The sequence below is a fragment of the Geotrypetes seraphini genome, chromosome 1, assembly GCF_902459505.1.
Source record: "Geotrypetes seraphini chromosome 1, aGeoSer1.1, whole genome shotgun sequence".
Taxonomy (NCBI): Eukaryota; Metazoa; Chordata; class Amphibia; order Gymnophiona; family Dermophiidae; genus Geotrypetes; species Geotrypetes seraphini.
Genome location: NC_047084.1, coordinates 433,083,458 through 433,099,963, shown reverse-complemented (window position 1 = coordinate 433,099,963; position 16,506 = coordinate 433,083,458). Strand labels below are relative to the sequence as shown.

General features: G+C 41.6%; 1 protein-coding gene across 2 annotated transcripts in view; it reads left to right on the top strand.

Moving 5' to 3' along the window:
- Positions 1-16,506, top strand: part of MTAP (methylthioadenosine phosphorylase) — a 204,324-nt gene that overhangs the window by 99,798 nt on the left and 88,020 nt on the right. For both annotated transcript variants that reach the window (XM_033919484.1, XM_033919475.1), the window contains exon 5: positions 6,297-6,399. In XM_033919484.1, coding sequence (XP_033775375.1) covers positions 6,297-6,399 — 103 coding nt within the window. The remainder of the gene's footprint in view (positions 1-6,296; positions 6,400-16,506) is intronic.

The window sequence follows — 16,506 nt, the reverse complement described above, 5'->3', positions numbered from 1 at the left end:
TCGGAAATGACATAGAACACCATTAAAAATCAGAGCGAACAACGTATCGGGGATCTAAAATGGATTATAATATGCTGAGAACCAACTGTGGTCACACCAAATAGTAAGTAAGTTGATTATGTAAAAATACGCCTTGTAATACAGGTTCAATTGCTTTGCGAGATTTTAAGAAAAAAAGTATCTAAACAACAATAGAGGGCGGTTTCCCGAAGGCTTCACAGACAGGTAGAACGAGAGGTTTTTAACTAAAAAATAACACTGTATAGTAGTATTTTTACAAAAATTAAATAAAAATATTTTGTTCTTAGAATAATTTGCACAATACAACGCTCAATCCTGAAGAAGCTCTCAGTACTATACTAGAGCGAAATGGAGACCCTCCGTCACAGTGGAGCAAGCCAGGCGATACACAACACCCGAGCTAAGTATCATATAGCACTATTGAATATAAAGAACAATAGTAACAAAACAGTGGTTTAAACAGCAATAAAATAAATATGAAAAATGTATGAATAAAAGAGAAAGACTCACATCAATGATAGCTCACACCAATGGCCAATTAACCAAGATTAGTTCTGGTAACTGACCGTGGGCACCTTTGACCTGTAGTCTTTATTCCTGATATTACTAAGTAAAAATCTTCTTGATCTAAAGTTAGCCTTTGTATAGGAGACTATAGTAGATATACTAGAAGAAATGATTGGATTTATATTCCTTCTGGCTAGCCTGGAAAAGTCCTGGCTGTTGCTTCTCTTAAGGTGCAAGTTGCTGGTCTCTTTTGCTTCCTGACTCCGGATCGCAAATCTTCGCTGATGTCTCATCTTGATGTGACCAGATTCCTCTGGGGACCTCTTCAGTTGTGGCCTCCTCTGCAACGTCCCTTTCTAACCTGGAACCTTAACATTGTTCTGAAGGGTCTCACTAAGGCTCCATATGAGCCCCTCAAAGATGCATCTCTGTTGGACCTCACAGTTAAGACTGTGTTTCTGATGGCAATTATTTCAGCATAGCAAATCTTGGAGCTGTGAATGCTTTCCTGCAGAGAACCTTTTCTCAGAATCACAGATAGGAGTGTCACTGTCTGTGCTGTGCCTAGCTTTCTCCCAAAGGTAGTGTCAGATTGCCACATCAACTGGAAGGTTCATCTACCTGCTTTCCAATGCACAAGATCTGACAAATAAGATAAAGTTTTGAAGGCGCTAGATGTCCGCAGAATTTTGCCCCAGTACTTTGAAAGGACAAATAAATTTCACCTTTCTTATCTGTTCATGCTTATCAGCTACTCCCAGCTTAGCATGCTGGCTTCTAAAGCCTCTATTGCTAAATGGATTCGCATGGCGATCTCTTCAGCGTACATTGCCTGCTTTAAGCAGCCACTAGTCTCTCTCAAGGCCCACTTGACCAGAAGTGTTGCCTCTTCCTGGGTGGAGTCTTGGGCAGTGCCTCCCACATAGATCTGTCGGGCAGCTACTTGGTCTATTCTTCTTACCTTTTCTAGGTTTTACAGAGTGGATGTTGGCGGATTTGGAGGACGCAGCTTTTGGTTCCTCAGTATTGTGAGCAGACTCTTTTGTCCCTCCTAGACGTCAGCCATTGCTTTTTTACATCACCACACATATGGAATCCGGAGTAGATGTAACTGAATGAAAGATTAGATTCTTACTTGGATAATCTTCTTTCCCTTAATTTACTATGGATTCCATATGGCCCACCCTTGGTCTGTTCTGTATTGCCTACTTTCTTCCTTGGATAGTTCTGTGTTCCTGGACTGAAATTCACCCCGGATAAGTGTATTCCTCAGTTTCTGGCTCCCTTAATGTTAGTCAACAGAAAAATAGAAGTCTTCCTTTGCCCAGCACAGCGAGAAGCAAAACAAAAGAAAGGCAAAGCCAATGTCACGAAACAACCCAAGGGATTTTATTGAAAGTTTTGAAACACTTGAAAAACCTGTTATACATGAGGAGGATCAACAGAACCTGCTCAGTACTGAGTTGGGGGAAATCATGGAATATGGAGCATGAAAACATGTCAATTAAAAACCAACTGTTAAGGACTTAAAGCCACATGTATAAAAGGCAAATCATGTCTTTCATAAATAAATAAAGAACTCCATATCTGCAAACAAGCACCGTTTGGTTAAGAACATAAGCAATGCCTCTGCTGGGTCAGACCTGAGGTCCATCGTGCCCAGCAGTCCACTCACGCAGCGGCCCAACAGGTCCAGGACCTGTGCAGTAATCCTCTATCTATACCCCTCTATCCCCTTTTCCAGCAGGAAATTGTCTAATCCTTTCTTGAACCCCAGTACTGTACTCTGCCCTATTACGCCCTCTGGAAGCGCATTCCAGGTGTCCACCACACGTTGGGTAAAGAAGAACTTCCTAGCATTTGTTTTGAATCTGTCCCTTTTCAACTTTTCCGAATGCCCTCTTGTTCTTTTATTATTCGAAAGTTTGAAGAATCTGTCCCTCTCTACTCTTTCTATGCCCTTCATGATCTTGTAAGTCTCTATCATATCCCCTCTAAGTCTCCTCTTCTCAAGTGAAAAGAGTCCCAGTTTTTCCAATCTCTCAGCGTATGAAAGGTTTTCCAAACCTTTTATCAGACGTGTTGCTCTCCTTTGATCTCTTTCGAGTATCACCATATCCTTCTTAAAGTACGGCGACCAATATTGGACGCAGTACTCCAGATGCGGACGCACCATCGCCCGATACAACGGCAGGATAACTTATTTCATTCTGATTGTAATACCCTTCTTGATTATGCCTAGCATTCTATTTGCCTTCTTAGCGGCTGCTGCGCACTGTGCCGCCGGCTTCATTGTCATGTCCACCATTACCCCCAAGTCCCTTTCTTGGGTACTCTCATTCAATAACATCCTTCCCATCGTATAGTTGTACCTCAGGTTTCTGTTTCCCACATGTAATTTCTCAACGTTGAACTTTAAGTTTAAGTTTTATTAGGATTTTATATACCGCCTATCAAGGTTATCTAAGCGGTTTTACAATCAGGTACTCAAGCATTTTCCCTGTCTGTCCCGGTGGGCTCACAACCTGTCTAACGTACCTTCATTTGCCATCTCGCCGCCCATTCCCCTAGTTTGTTCAAGTCCCTTTGCAATTCTTCACAGTCTTCTTTAGTTCGAGCTCCACTAAATAGTTTGGTGTCATCTGCAAATTTTATTATCTCACACTTTGTTCCTGCTTCTAGATCATTTATGAACATATTAAATAGCAGCGGCCCAAGCACCGAGCCCTGCATACCGCCATTATACTTCAAAATACTATCTGTGAATTATGTATATTGTAGAAATATAGAACAAAGGATACCAGGAATATATGAGTGGGCTTATAGTATTGTTAGTGTCAGTTGTATTCAGCAGGTTCTTCTCTATGGTTGTGTTTCAATTATTATGATGTTTTCGTCTAATTATTGTTTTCTAAGTTATAGATCAGACCAGTATTGCTTGTTGTTTGCGGGGAAGTTTCTCCATTCCCCTCTTCTTTTGTCTTTTGTTCCAGCTCTGGAGCTCCATTGTTTTGGGACTTAACTGAGGTGTGGACTGGGGCTCTTCCTCTGTAGGGGAGGTGCGCAAAGCTGTAAGTATTCTGCCTCTGCAAGTCCAGTTCGCAGGAAGGGCTAAATCACCACACGTACAGAATTCGTAGTAGATTAACTGAAAGAAGATTATCTAGGTAAGAACCTAATCTTTCAATATTTAAAGGTGAATATTTCAGGGGGGAAAAGATTGTGCTGTCTAACATGGACCAAGAGGAATTTGAGATGCTTGAGAAGGAGCTTATACTGGCCTTTTCCTGTGTTCTATTTCTTGTCATTTTCCTACTGGTACACGTCTCCCTCCGTATTCGCGGTGATAGGGGAAAAACAACTCAGCGAATACAGAAAAACTGCAAATAACTTTTCTTATGTTATTCATAGTTTTCTGTTAAAAACCTTAGAGAATATGCTAAAACCGCAAATAACCTCGACGACAAGATATGTTTTCGGTGATGGCTCCACAACTTTGGAATACTTTACCTCAGCAATTGAGAGAGGAAAATAATCTGAGTCATTTTAAAAGTAATTTAAAAAGCTTTCTTTTTAAAGATGCTTTTAATCTATAAATTATGTTTAACAAATTTTACATTATCTTCTAGGTTTTCATCTTCCCCCTCCTAATGTTTCTTATTTCCCATTTATGGTTCTCTTCTGTACCCTAAAAATATTAAATTGTAGTTCCGCCTTTTTTTTTTTTTTTACCTATTGTTTCAGTCGGTCTGTATGTCTGTTGGTCTTAAACTACTGTTTTAAAAATTTTTAAGCATTATGTTAAAATAAATGTTATTTTTTTGCTGTAATTCACTTAGTAACAATTAAATTAAGCGATTCATCAAATTAAAATAAAATTTGAACCTGACCTGTTGCTGTGAAGAAAGTGCAGCGATTTTCTCTGTGCAACGCTGGGAGCAGCGATTTTCTCTGACATAATTTTGGGAGCGGAGCCTGCAAATGAAAAACCGCGAATAACTGAAACCACGATTGGTGAAACCGCGAATACGGAGGGGGACAGGTAATATGTAATGCCTGAACCAGGCTTCGGTTATCCTGTCATAAGCCAGCAGGTGGCACTCAAGGTGCACATCATTTGCTTAGATGAATCCTGAATCTGTAGGAGCATTTTCACTCTGCACAGACAAATCTGTATTGAAGCACCAAGTACCACTACAGAGTTTCAAGTTTTATTAAGGCTTGTTGTACACGCAATGTCAAATACTTCAATGCGTAGAACATTTTAAAAATAGGGGACAAAACAGAACAGTTTTATACTATTAAATACAAAATATATACGTACTAATAAATAACTGGTACAGAAGGTGAGGGGGATGAACTACAATCTTTAAAGAAAGAAGAAACATTTAGGGAAAAACACATATGGTGGGTAACACAAAAGAAAAAAAGAGATATAAAGGCAGAAATAAACATAGAAAGAAAGAAGATAAATTTGCGACCTACTCGTAGGTCTAATTAGGATCTAAGGGATTTAATGATTGGTAAGTTATACTATCTACATCTTAAATGCATCCTTATACAGGAAACTTTTTAAAGAATACTTGAATTTTTCTAAAGAGGATTCATTGCATAAGTATATTAGTAGATTGTTCCAGAGCCGGGGAACTATAACCGAGAAAATAGTAGATCTCCTGGTCCCTATTACTTTTAAAGAAGGGATAGTCAGTAAATGTTGTTCTTTTGATCTAAGTGCCCGAATTTTAAATGTTAACAGTATAATTTTTAAAGTTATTCTATGTGTAATTGGTAATCAATGTGCTACTTGTAGAAGTGGTGTAACGTGATCATATTTTTTTTGAATTAGTAATAATTTTTATTGTTGTATTTTGTATTATCTGTAATCTTCTTATTTCTTTTGGGTTATGCCATGGTATAAAGTGTTGCAATAGTCAAGCCTAAAATAATTAATGAGTGAATGAGAATATTAAGAGCTTCTAATACTGTGAAAGCAAGCTGGTTGTATTTGTGCTTATATTTGGTGATTTTGCTATTGTTAACAAATTATGGGTCCGATATGCTCCTGGCTGTCTAAATAGCACATAGCCAGCTATCAACCAGTATTCAGTGGCGGATAGCCAGCTATCTCACGCTGAATATCCTAGTCACTGCCAAAATTCAGCAGCTCGACAGCTAAGTTTGGTGGCCAAAGACAACCACCTAAAAGGGTGGTATATCTTTGGTCACTGATACTTATAAGATTATGGTATAAATCAATATCATTATGGTATAAATGTGTCTGTATTGAAAACCAGCTCAGAAAACGCTAACTCTGTATTGTAACACCTTTTCAAAAGCTCATGTAAATTGCTCTGAATTGACTCCCCAGTCATTAGTAGTGGTATAGAAGCTTTCAATAAACGAACTTAGCCGGCTATGATCCAGCCGCCCAAAATTAGACAGGAAATTCAAGGCTAGTGGCTAGATATGGTGCTGGCATTGAATTTTCAGTATCGCCACAAACTACGGAAGATCTCCGGTTATCTCCCAGTCTGAATGTGAGCCAGAATAAGCTGTACCCTGCAGTTCATCGCCTTGGGTGAATCTCTTCACAAAGGCGGCTAATAGAACCCAATGAACAAAAATGGGTTTTGAGGAAAACAATATTGCACATTCCACTGATTCAGACTATGCTAAAGTATCCTTGGATCCATTCATTTTGGACCAACCAGTTAAAACATTTGGCTTGTGACACTGAACACTTGACCTATATATATTTTTTTAAACAGGACTACCAAAAGACATCAGACTTTCTATGATGGTGGCCCTGCCTGCCTTCCTGGAGTATGCCACATTCCAATGGCTGAACCATTTTGCACTAAAACACGACAGGTTAGTAGCTTTAAAAACTCGGCATGTTTGCCTTTTCCTCAATCCCTGCCTCTCTTGATTTAACCAACTGGTAGATTCCAAGACAAAACAAGACTTGTTTCTGGTTTAAAATTACAGTATACTGGTCTTTTATGCAAAATTGGTGACAATTAGAATGGCACTTATCATGATTCTATAAAAGGTGCGTGTACCTTATAGAATCACGCTGAGAGCCAGTGTCTGTCAGAACATTTAGGCATATCCATTTAGGCCAAGGAAAACCAGGCCTAAATAACTGCCCCAAACTTGCATTTAGATTGGGTGTATTCTATAACAGTGTACATAAATTTTAGGAATGCCCATTCTCCTCCCCTAGCCACGCCCCTTTTTCAGATTCACACAATAGAACTGACATGCAGAACTTTATAGAATGCACCTGCCAAGTTGCATGCATAACTTTTTAATTTGTTCCAGTTAGTATCAGTTATGAGGTGTTAACGATTAGTCTTGTTAAACCATTAAGTTGTGCACGCAAACCTTCTACTGCTAAAACACACTCAGATCCTTACCAAATCATAACAATACTAACTCCCAGAATCCAAAGGGCTTTTGATACAGAAGATATTGACATAATCTTAAACAAATTGAGATCTAATGGTATGCTGAGGATGGTCTTGGACTGGTTTTATCATACCTAAGAGGAAGGACATTTCAAGTGAAGCGTGATGGGTTTGTTTCTCGGGACATTTGTATTTGGCTGACCTAGGAGCATTGTTTGTTCAACTCGGGGTAGAATACAAGATATATGCTGATGACATCCAGGTTTTTTTCCTGTGAAGGGAAGTTGGAATGAATAGCGTTTGTCAACTGTGTAAGTTTTTGGTGGATTGTTAAAAGACTGGATGACTGATAACAAACTATTGCCAAATGTGAGAAAAACGGAAATTATGTGGATTGGAAGACAGGAGGAGTCAAATTGGCCTACAGGTGTGGCTGTTGGCAAAGTAGTTCTGTCTGTAAAAAAAAAAAAGTAAGATCATTAGGGGCGATTGTAGATTGCACCTTGAGTATGAAAGATCAGGTTCTACAGGTTGTTAAATGTGCATTTATTCAGATGAAATTGTTGTGCAGTTTGAAACCCAGTTTTGTTGCCAACTGGTTTTAGAACTGTTATTCAGGCAATGGTGATTTCACAGCTGGACTATTGCAGTGCTCTATACTTTGGGATTTGTGCTTCGAGGTGGAGGGCATTGAAGTTAGTTCAAAATGTAGCCGCCAGGATGATAACTGGAAGTGCAAGGAGGGAACACATCACCCCTGTGTTGAAAGGGCTGCCTGTTTGCTTTCGAATTGAGTTTAAAATTGCCTCTCGGAAATTAAAACAGATGTAATCAAACCCTGCGCTGTTCCCTGTGACCCTGGGCAAGGCCCTTAATCCTCTGCTGCCCCAGATACATTAGATCAGGGCTCCCCAAGTCCAGTCCTCGAGATCTACTGGCAGGCCAGGTTTTCTGGATATCCGCAATGAATATGCACTGCCTTCTTGGTATGCAAATCTCTCTTATGCATGTTCATTGCGGATATCAAGAAAACCTGGCCTGCCAATAAATCTCGAGGACTGGACTTGGGCAACTCTGCATTGGATAGACTATGAGCCCACCAGGACAGGGCATATAGGGAAAATGCTTGAAGTACCTGTATGTAAACAGCTTTGAATGTGGTTGTAAAACTACAAAAAAGGTGGTACGCATGCCCCAATCCCTTTCCCTATATCAGCCCAGTGATAGTTTGAGGTCAGAATCTGGGCAGGGATGAGACTTTCTTCAGATGTGTGTCATGCAGCACATTATCAGAGCACCAGTTTGGCTACTTTTTCCTGTCCACTACCAACGCTATGGAATACACTTCCAGGCACTCTATGGCTTTATTCTTCAAGAACAAATTCTAAAAATTTGCTGAAAACACTCTCGTTTGTGCGGACATTTAGGACAGTATAAGAGGATGCATTTTTATCATATTCTGGTATTTATGATGATGGTGATCAGTTTGATATCTATTCTGTTGTACTGTATATGTGACAGTACAGAGAAAGAGGCAAGGGAGGCGTCCAGTCAGCCAAAAGGATTATCTTTATTCAAACTAAAGGTCCCAACAAGGATCCAAGTTTCGCCGTGTTAAAACAACGCCTTCCTCAGGGGATACTGCCACGGAATAATCTTATGGCGCGCTGAATAAAACCACAAAAAGACACGCTTTTGCAGCATGATGAAAAAGAATTGCTAAAAACCGCTGGCCCAGTGACACTATTCTCTATATCACTGTCTTTCTCTGTCTCTTATCATTCCTGTAGCATAACTGTTTCCAACCTCTCCATTTTACCTATGTCCATTACATAACTCAACATACCTTCATTAGACTTCTCCCCCACCTCTTTTCATATCTCGCACCTCACTCAGTACCAGGGAGGTCAAGAAAATGCCACACCGCCTACCTTCCAATTGTCTGGTATATTGCTCACCATCTCTGCCTATTGTTTTTGATGTATTGTTTGTTTGTTTTTTTTAATAAATCTTTATTAATTTTCAATTCGAGAACAGTGCATTAAATATATACATACAATTAACGTCATAGACAGCACTTACAGTCGATCAGTGAATACAACAAAATATATTACCCCCTCCCTCCTTCCCTGAATGTGCAAATCAAATAGGAAAGATGTTATAATTAACAATTGCCAGTAAAATAGCTATGTTTAAATTTTTTATGTATATTTCCAACCTCATTCCCTCTTGTCTTAAGAACATAAGAGATGCCGCTGCTGGGTCAGACCAGTGGTCCATCATGCTCAGCAGTCCACTCATGCCGACGGCCCTTTTGGTCAAAGACCAATGCCCTAACTGAGACTAGCCCTACCAGCATATGTCCTTGTTCAGTAGGAACTTGTCTAACTCTGTCTTGAATCCCTGGAGGGTGTTTTCCCCTATGACAGCCTCCGGGAGAGCGTTCCAGTTTTCCACCACTCTCTGGGTGAAGAAGAACTTCCTTATGTTTGTACAGAATCTATCCCCTTTCAACTTTAAAGAGTGCCCTCTCTTCTCCCTACCTTGGAGAGGGTGAACAACCTGTCCTTATCTACTTAGTCTATCCCCTTCAGTATCTTGAATGTTTCGATCATGTCCCCTCTCAATCTCCTCTGTTCGAGAGAGAAGAGGCCCAGTTTCTCTAATCTGTCGCTGTACGGCAGCTCCTCCAACCCCTTAACCATCTTAGTTGCTCTTCTCTGGACCCTTTCGAGTAGTACCGTGTCCTTCTTTATGTATGGCAACCAGTGCTGGACGCAGTACTCCAGGTGAGGGCGCACCATGACCCGGTACAGAGGCATGATAATCTTCTCCGATCTGTTCGTGATCCCCCTTCTTTATCATTCCTAGCATTCTGTTCACCCTTTTTGCCGCCACCGCACATTGCTTAGACGGCTTCATTGACTTGTCGATCAGAACTCCCAAGTCCCTTTCCTGGGAGGTCTCTCCAAGTACCGCCCCGGACATCCTGTACTCTTGCCTGAGATTTTTGTTACCGACATGCATCACTTTAATTTTATCCACATTGAATCTCATCTGCCATGTCGATGCCCATTCCTCGAGCCTGGTTATGTCACGTTGTAGATCTTCGCAATCCCCCTGCGTCTTCACTACTCTGAATAACTTTGTGTCGTCCACAAATTTAATCACCTCGCTTGTCGTTCCTATGTCCAGATAGTTTATAAAGATGTTGAAGAGTACGGGTCCAAGCACCGAGCCCTGCGGCACCCCACAGGTGACGCTTTTCCAGTCCGAGTATTGCCCATTTACCCCCACTCTCTGTTTCCTATGCTCCAGCCAGTTTTTAATCCACGTGAGTATTTCTTCCTCGATTCCATGGCTCACAATTTTCCAAAGTAGTCGTGTCGGGGAGTCGGCGGGGCAAGAGGGCTTGACGTCAGAGAAAGGGCGGGACCGCCGGAAGAAGCAGCGCAGGCGCAGGGCTCACAGAAGGGCCGGGACCGCCAAGAGGAAGCAGCAGGACACCGGTAGGAGCTTCTACATGATGGGGGGGGGGTCCGGAGGCTGTGGGGGTGCGAGCGGTCCTTCAGGCTGGGGGTGCGGGTGGGAGTGCGTGCGATCAGTCCTTCGGGGAGGGGTGCGAGCGGTCCTGCGGGGGGGGGGGGGGGAACTATGTAAAAAAAAAATTTGTACAACGCGCTCACGCGTATAACGCGCAAGGGTATGCGCGGTTTGTAAAAACCACGTATAACGCGCGCGTTATATGCGAGAAAATATGGTAGTAGGCGCGTTAGATGGTCGCCATAACAATGTTGCATCCGGGTAATAATAGGCGCGTTTGACGTTTCGGGATTACAAATTTGCACGTGCGCATGTTCGAAGCGCGAACTTTTGCTTTTAAATGAGTGTCAAGTGGCGGTTTAACCTACACAAGTCACTCTGTGCCTATTTCATACTTTATACCATTTATACTCTGCCGATTTACTAAAACAACTTACTCTGTGCAAATTACGTTATTACAAAAAAAAAAAAAAGGTAGGTGAGAGATATCTCCACACATGACATCCCCCTGACACCTCCATACACATACTGAGAGAGAGACACACAGCAAAACAAAACAAAAAAACAAAAACTTAAAGACAAGGAACAATAGAGACAGATTGAAAGAAACAAACAAACAAAAATCAGTGGACAATGAGAGAGAGACTAACAGAAAAAAAAGACACACACAGAAGGACAGGGGGCTACAGATACAGATTCAAAGAGACAGACACCAAAACAAAGACAGACAGACAATGGTCAAGGAGACAAACAGCCAAAAAAAAAGAAATTACTGCAGAGACAGACAAACAGGAAAAAAAAGACATACACAAGGGGAGGAGAGAAATGCTGCTGCATAGGGGGCAAGGAGAGAGACAGATAGATAGAAAGAAAGACAAATAGTGGGAGGGAGACAGAAAGAAAAGAAGAAAGACACAGGGGCAGGGAGAGAGACAGAAAGAAAGACAGCAGGAGAGAGAAACAGAAAAAAAGAAAGACAGACAGAAATATATTCTAGCACCCGTTAATGTAACGGGCTTAAAGACTAGTGTATGTGTGTATATATATATATATATATATATATATATATATATATATATATATATATATATATATACCGTATTTGCCGGCATATAAGACGACTTTTTAGTACCTTAAAATCCTCCCCAAAGTCGGGGGTCGTCTTATACGCCGGGTACAGTTTACATGCCCTTACTTGCGGGGCTGGATGTACTCAGTCGCGCGGCTCTTCTTCTCCCTACCTTCTCTGCTTGCAGCACAGAGCCGAACGGAAGTCTTCCCGACGTCAGCGCTGACGTCGGAGGGGAGGGAGGGCTTAAACAAAGCTTAAACAAAGCCCTCCCTCCGACGTCAGCGCTGACGTCGGGAAGACTTCCGTTCGGCTCTGTGCTGCAGGCATGGCAGGTAAGGAGAAGGAGAGTAGCCTCGCGGTTCGAGGGACGGCCGCCCCGCCCCGGTTGCAGCACAGCCGGCCAGGTTCCCTTACTTTTGTGGCACTTCCCCGACCGACTGATAACAGCCCGGGTCCGACAATCCTCCCTGCCCTGTAGCCGCGAATCTAAATACCTTCTTACAGCAGCTGTAAGAAGGTAATTTAGATTCGCGGTTAAGGGCAGGGAGGTTTGTCGGACCAGGGCTGTTGTCGGTCGGTCGGGGAAGTGCCACAAAAGTAAGGGAACCTGGCCGGCTGTGCTGCACCCGGGGCGGTAGAGAAGGTGTGCGGAAGAAGGGGTCGTCTTATACGGCGAGTATAACACAAAACTCTATTTTTTAACTGAAAGTTGGGGGGTCGTCTTATACGCCCAGTTGTCCTATACGCCGGCAAATACGGTATATATATATATATATATATATATATATATATATAAAAGTTGGGAAAATATAATTAATACTTAAGACAAATACAAGACAGACTTAAACATAAAGGAAGGAGAGGTAGAACTACAATCATTTATAGGAAAGAGGGAGAAAGGGATAGTTTTTCCTTATGGGCTATCGAATATTATTTGGCACATCATCCATTTTAATAATGAAGTCTGGTTTTGCTGCATATTTTTTAATTTCTTTGTTTAAAAGTTCCCTAAAATTCTCAGTTTACTCCAAATAATCTTGTGGTGTTTCCCCCCTTGGCTCATGCTCGGTCTGATCATTCACAAATTCACGATCCATCCCAGATTGGTAGTACTAGTGGCACCCGATTGGCCTCACAGACTATGGTATATGGACCTAGTCTGTGTCCGGAGAGATGAAGGCATCAGACTGCCAGTCCAAGTGGATCTTCTTAATCAGGGACCGGTCCCTATCAAGAATCCAGAACACTTTGGGTATATGGCTTGGCCATTGAGTGGGTAGCCTTGACAAGCAAGGGTTATTTGGACATGGTTTTCACTATGTTGCTCAGAGCTAAGAAGCTTCCACGGTGGCATCCTAGGCTAAGGCCTGGCAGTCCTTTCAATGATAGTGTGTGGGGAAGGATGTACTGTAGCCTTTGTGAGCTCTGATTTTGATAGTCCTGGATTTTTTGCAGGAATGACTTCAAAAGGGGCTATCGGTAGGATCTCTGAAAGTGCAGATAGCAGGCCTTTCCTGTTTCCAAGCTCTAGGGGGAAAGAGGCTCTTTGGCCTCTCACCCAGATGTTGCCCGGTTCATTACAGGGGCTCTGTATTACAGAATCCTAGCGTTCAGGACCACTAGACACATCTACAAGAAAGAAGATTACCGTGATAAGAACCTAATCTTTTTTCCTGTGGGCCTGTTACCATGTTCTTCAGTGTAGGTAACTGCCTTAAGTTTGACTGTATATGCTTTTCTCGTTTTTGGTGTCATTTCCCTAATTTATGTAGGAGATTAAAAAATAAAATAAAATTTAGAATTATGGTACTGTACATCACACCGGTATTTGAACAGAAGCCCATTAAAATTTTGATTACTGATAGCATTGATATGCAGACTGTGATACCAATGGTAAGCCAAAATCTGGCTTGCAGTACTACAGAAGTTCTACTGTCTATGAATATAATTACAGTACTGGCAATCCAGCTTTAAAAACCAGTATGTCGTGCTGCATATGATGGGTGATACTTACTGATATGGAACTCAAGCTTTATATGCCCAAGTCACAAGGTGCTGGTAAATCACCAACCAAAATGATGGAATTGTTGTATCATGTGTGATGGTGATCCTTCTGATGATGGAAGTATAGTACCAGCAGAGTATTTTTCAAGCTTTTATTTGCAAGATAGTCTTTTGAAGTACCATAAATGGGTAGCTTATGCTTTGTCATGGCTATGGTTAAACTTCAAATACTGGTACACTCAGTAATAAACTATGGAAAGCAAGTTAAACATGCCTTTTTATTAGTCTTTGGATATCATTAATCCCATTTGTGGAAGCCTTGGTAACTGTAGATCAAAGGGATATAGAACAAAGGAGTGACAAAAGACCACAAACCAGTGAAGCCAGCGGCCATTAACTAATTCAGTGTCGCCCAGTAAGATGGCAAATTGCTGCTTCACTGCCAGGCAGCACATAGACCACAGGTGTCAAAGTCGGTCCTCGAGGGCCAGAATCCAGTCGGGTTTTCAGGATTTCCCCAATGAATCTACATGAGATCTATTTGCATGCACTGCTTTCAATGCATATTCATTGGGGAAATCCAGAAAACCCGACTGGATTCCGGCCCTCGAGGAGGGACTTTGACACTCCTGACATAGACAAACATAAGTGATAAGAAAATATGACTTTAAAAAGGGCAAAAAAAAAATTGAGGATGACTAAAAAAAAGATGACAAAAGATGCTAATGGAAATGAACTATCATTACCTCTGGAAATTTCTGGTCTCTTTTTCACAGTGGCACTAAGGATGAGAACTTTGAAGGATTTTTATAAAATGATGCCGTAGCCTTTTCCTGTATCAGTTTTCTGTGTGCAGTGATACAACATAAGAACATAAGAATTGCCGCTGTTGGGTCAGACCAGTGGTCCATCGTGCCCAGCAGTCCGCTCACATGACGGCCCTCTGAATAAAGACCAGCGCCCTAACTGAGACTAGCCCTACCTGCTGCGTACGTTCTGGTTCAGCAGGAACTTGTCTAACTTTGTCTTGAATCTCTGGAGGGTGTTTTCCCCTATGACAGACTCCGGAAGAGCGTTCCAGTTTTCTACCACTCTCTGAGTGAAGAAGAACTTCCTCATGTTCGTACGGAATCTATCCCCTTTCAACTTTAGAGAGTGCCCTCTCGTTCTCCTTATCTACTATGTCTATTCCCTTCAGTACCTTGAATGTTTCATCATGTCCCCTCTGTTCGAGGGAAAAAAGACCCAGTTTCTCTAATTTTTCACTGTACAGCAACTCCTCCAGCCCCTTAACCATCTTAGTCGCTCTTCTCTGGACTCTTTCGAGTAGTACTGTGTCCTTCTTCATGTACGGCAGGGGTGTCCAATGTCGGTCCTCGAGGGCCGCAATCCAGTCGGGTTTTCAGGATTTCCCCAATGAATATGCATGAGATCTATTAGCATACAATGAAAGCAGTGCATGCAAATAGACCTCATGTATATTCATTGGGGAAATCCTGAAAATCCGACTGGACTGCGGCCCTCGAGGACCGACATTGGATACTCCTGATGTACGGCGACCAATGCAGCAGCATTGGCAACAGATTACCGGTATGCATTTGTCGCACTCATGAGTTCATATGTAAAAAGCCATGACTTATAACCCCAAAATTACAGTAATTTGGATATGGATAATTTGCAAAATGATTTGTTTTTTTTTATATGCTACAACCTCTTTGATTTTAGGGAGGGAGGCTATGTGCCCCCAACCTGGTAAGCATACTCTTTTCCTTGTGTCAAGGGAACATATGGTCAAACTCTTGGTTTAATTATGATGTTTTACATCACTGGAGATATTTTTTCATAATGTTGAACTCTCTTCCTCACGGATGCCGCTTATTTTCAACAGATACCTACCACCCATTCATGTGGGGTGTCTGGAGTCTGTATATAGCTATTTTTCTGAGGCAAAGGGCAACACAAGGGAATCCAAATCAAAGCTTTAATGAGTAAAATGAAAAGGTGTCGCTGTTCAATTCAGTCATATTGCAATTACTGATGACAAAGCATCTTCAGGCATCTTGAAGTGGCTTGATTAAACCACAGTTGCATAGGGACCCCTCCTTTGCATCCACATAACCAAAGGGTTATAGGAAGGTGGCTCAGAGAAGGGGGGATTTATCAGGTCATAAGTGCAATGGCTTCTGTCCCAAATGTTCCATGATTCATTTAATTTATTTCTGCTGGCATGTGCACATAGAAGGCAAGGTGGAAATCAGTTTGAAAAATCAGTTTTGCTGATGACATATTGTGTAATGAATTATTGCAGTGCAGAAGCAGAATTCCTTGTAATGTGCATTGATCTGGAATCCCCTGCCTTCTTTGTATGATTAATCTGCATCCAGAGTTCACTCATCTGTGATTCCATGGATGCAGAAATTGCCATATCATTAGCTTGTTGCAACAGATGCATTCTTTATAAACACTTCGTATGAAAAAAAATCATCATTTTACTAAAAAGAAAAACCCTGTATCTTCAGAGGTTGCTGCAGGCAATCCAGCCACAGGCATTAGAAATGTGGTGAGTAGCTCAGTCATGAGCACCTTAATGAGATGCAAAAACCATTTTATCTCATGTGAAGGAACTTGTGACTCAGACCATTAGCGCAGTTAAACGGCTGAAATAGAACAGATGACAGGTGAACAGAATTCAAACCAAAGTCCTATTTATTATGCTTGTGCTTTAACACTGAATAAGAGCAAGCAGGTCAAGACATCCTGTTCTTTCCCGGATTTGCGTTTTAGCAGTATGATAAACAACCTTCTCCACCACTTGTAAAGCCAGCATGTAAGTCAGGAAGATCCACTAGGGTTCAATTATGCTAACAATGCATGTGCATTTATTTTTCTCTAGTCAGTAACTATTCAAATGTCAAGATATAGGCATTTTATGCAGTGTAGACACAATTT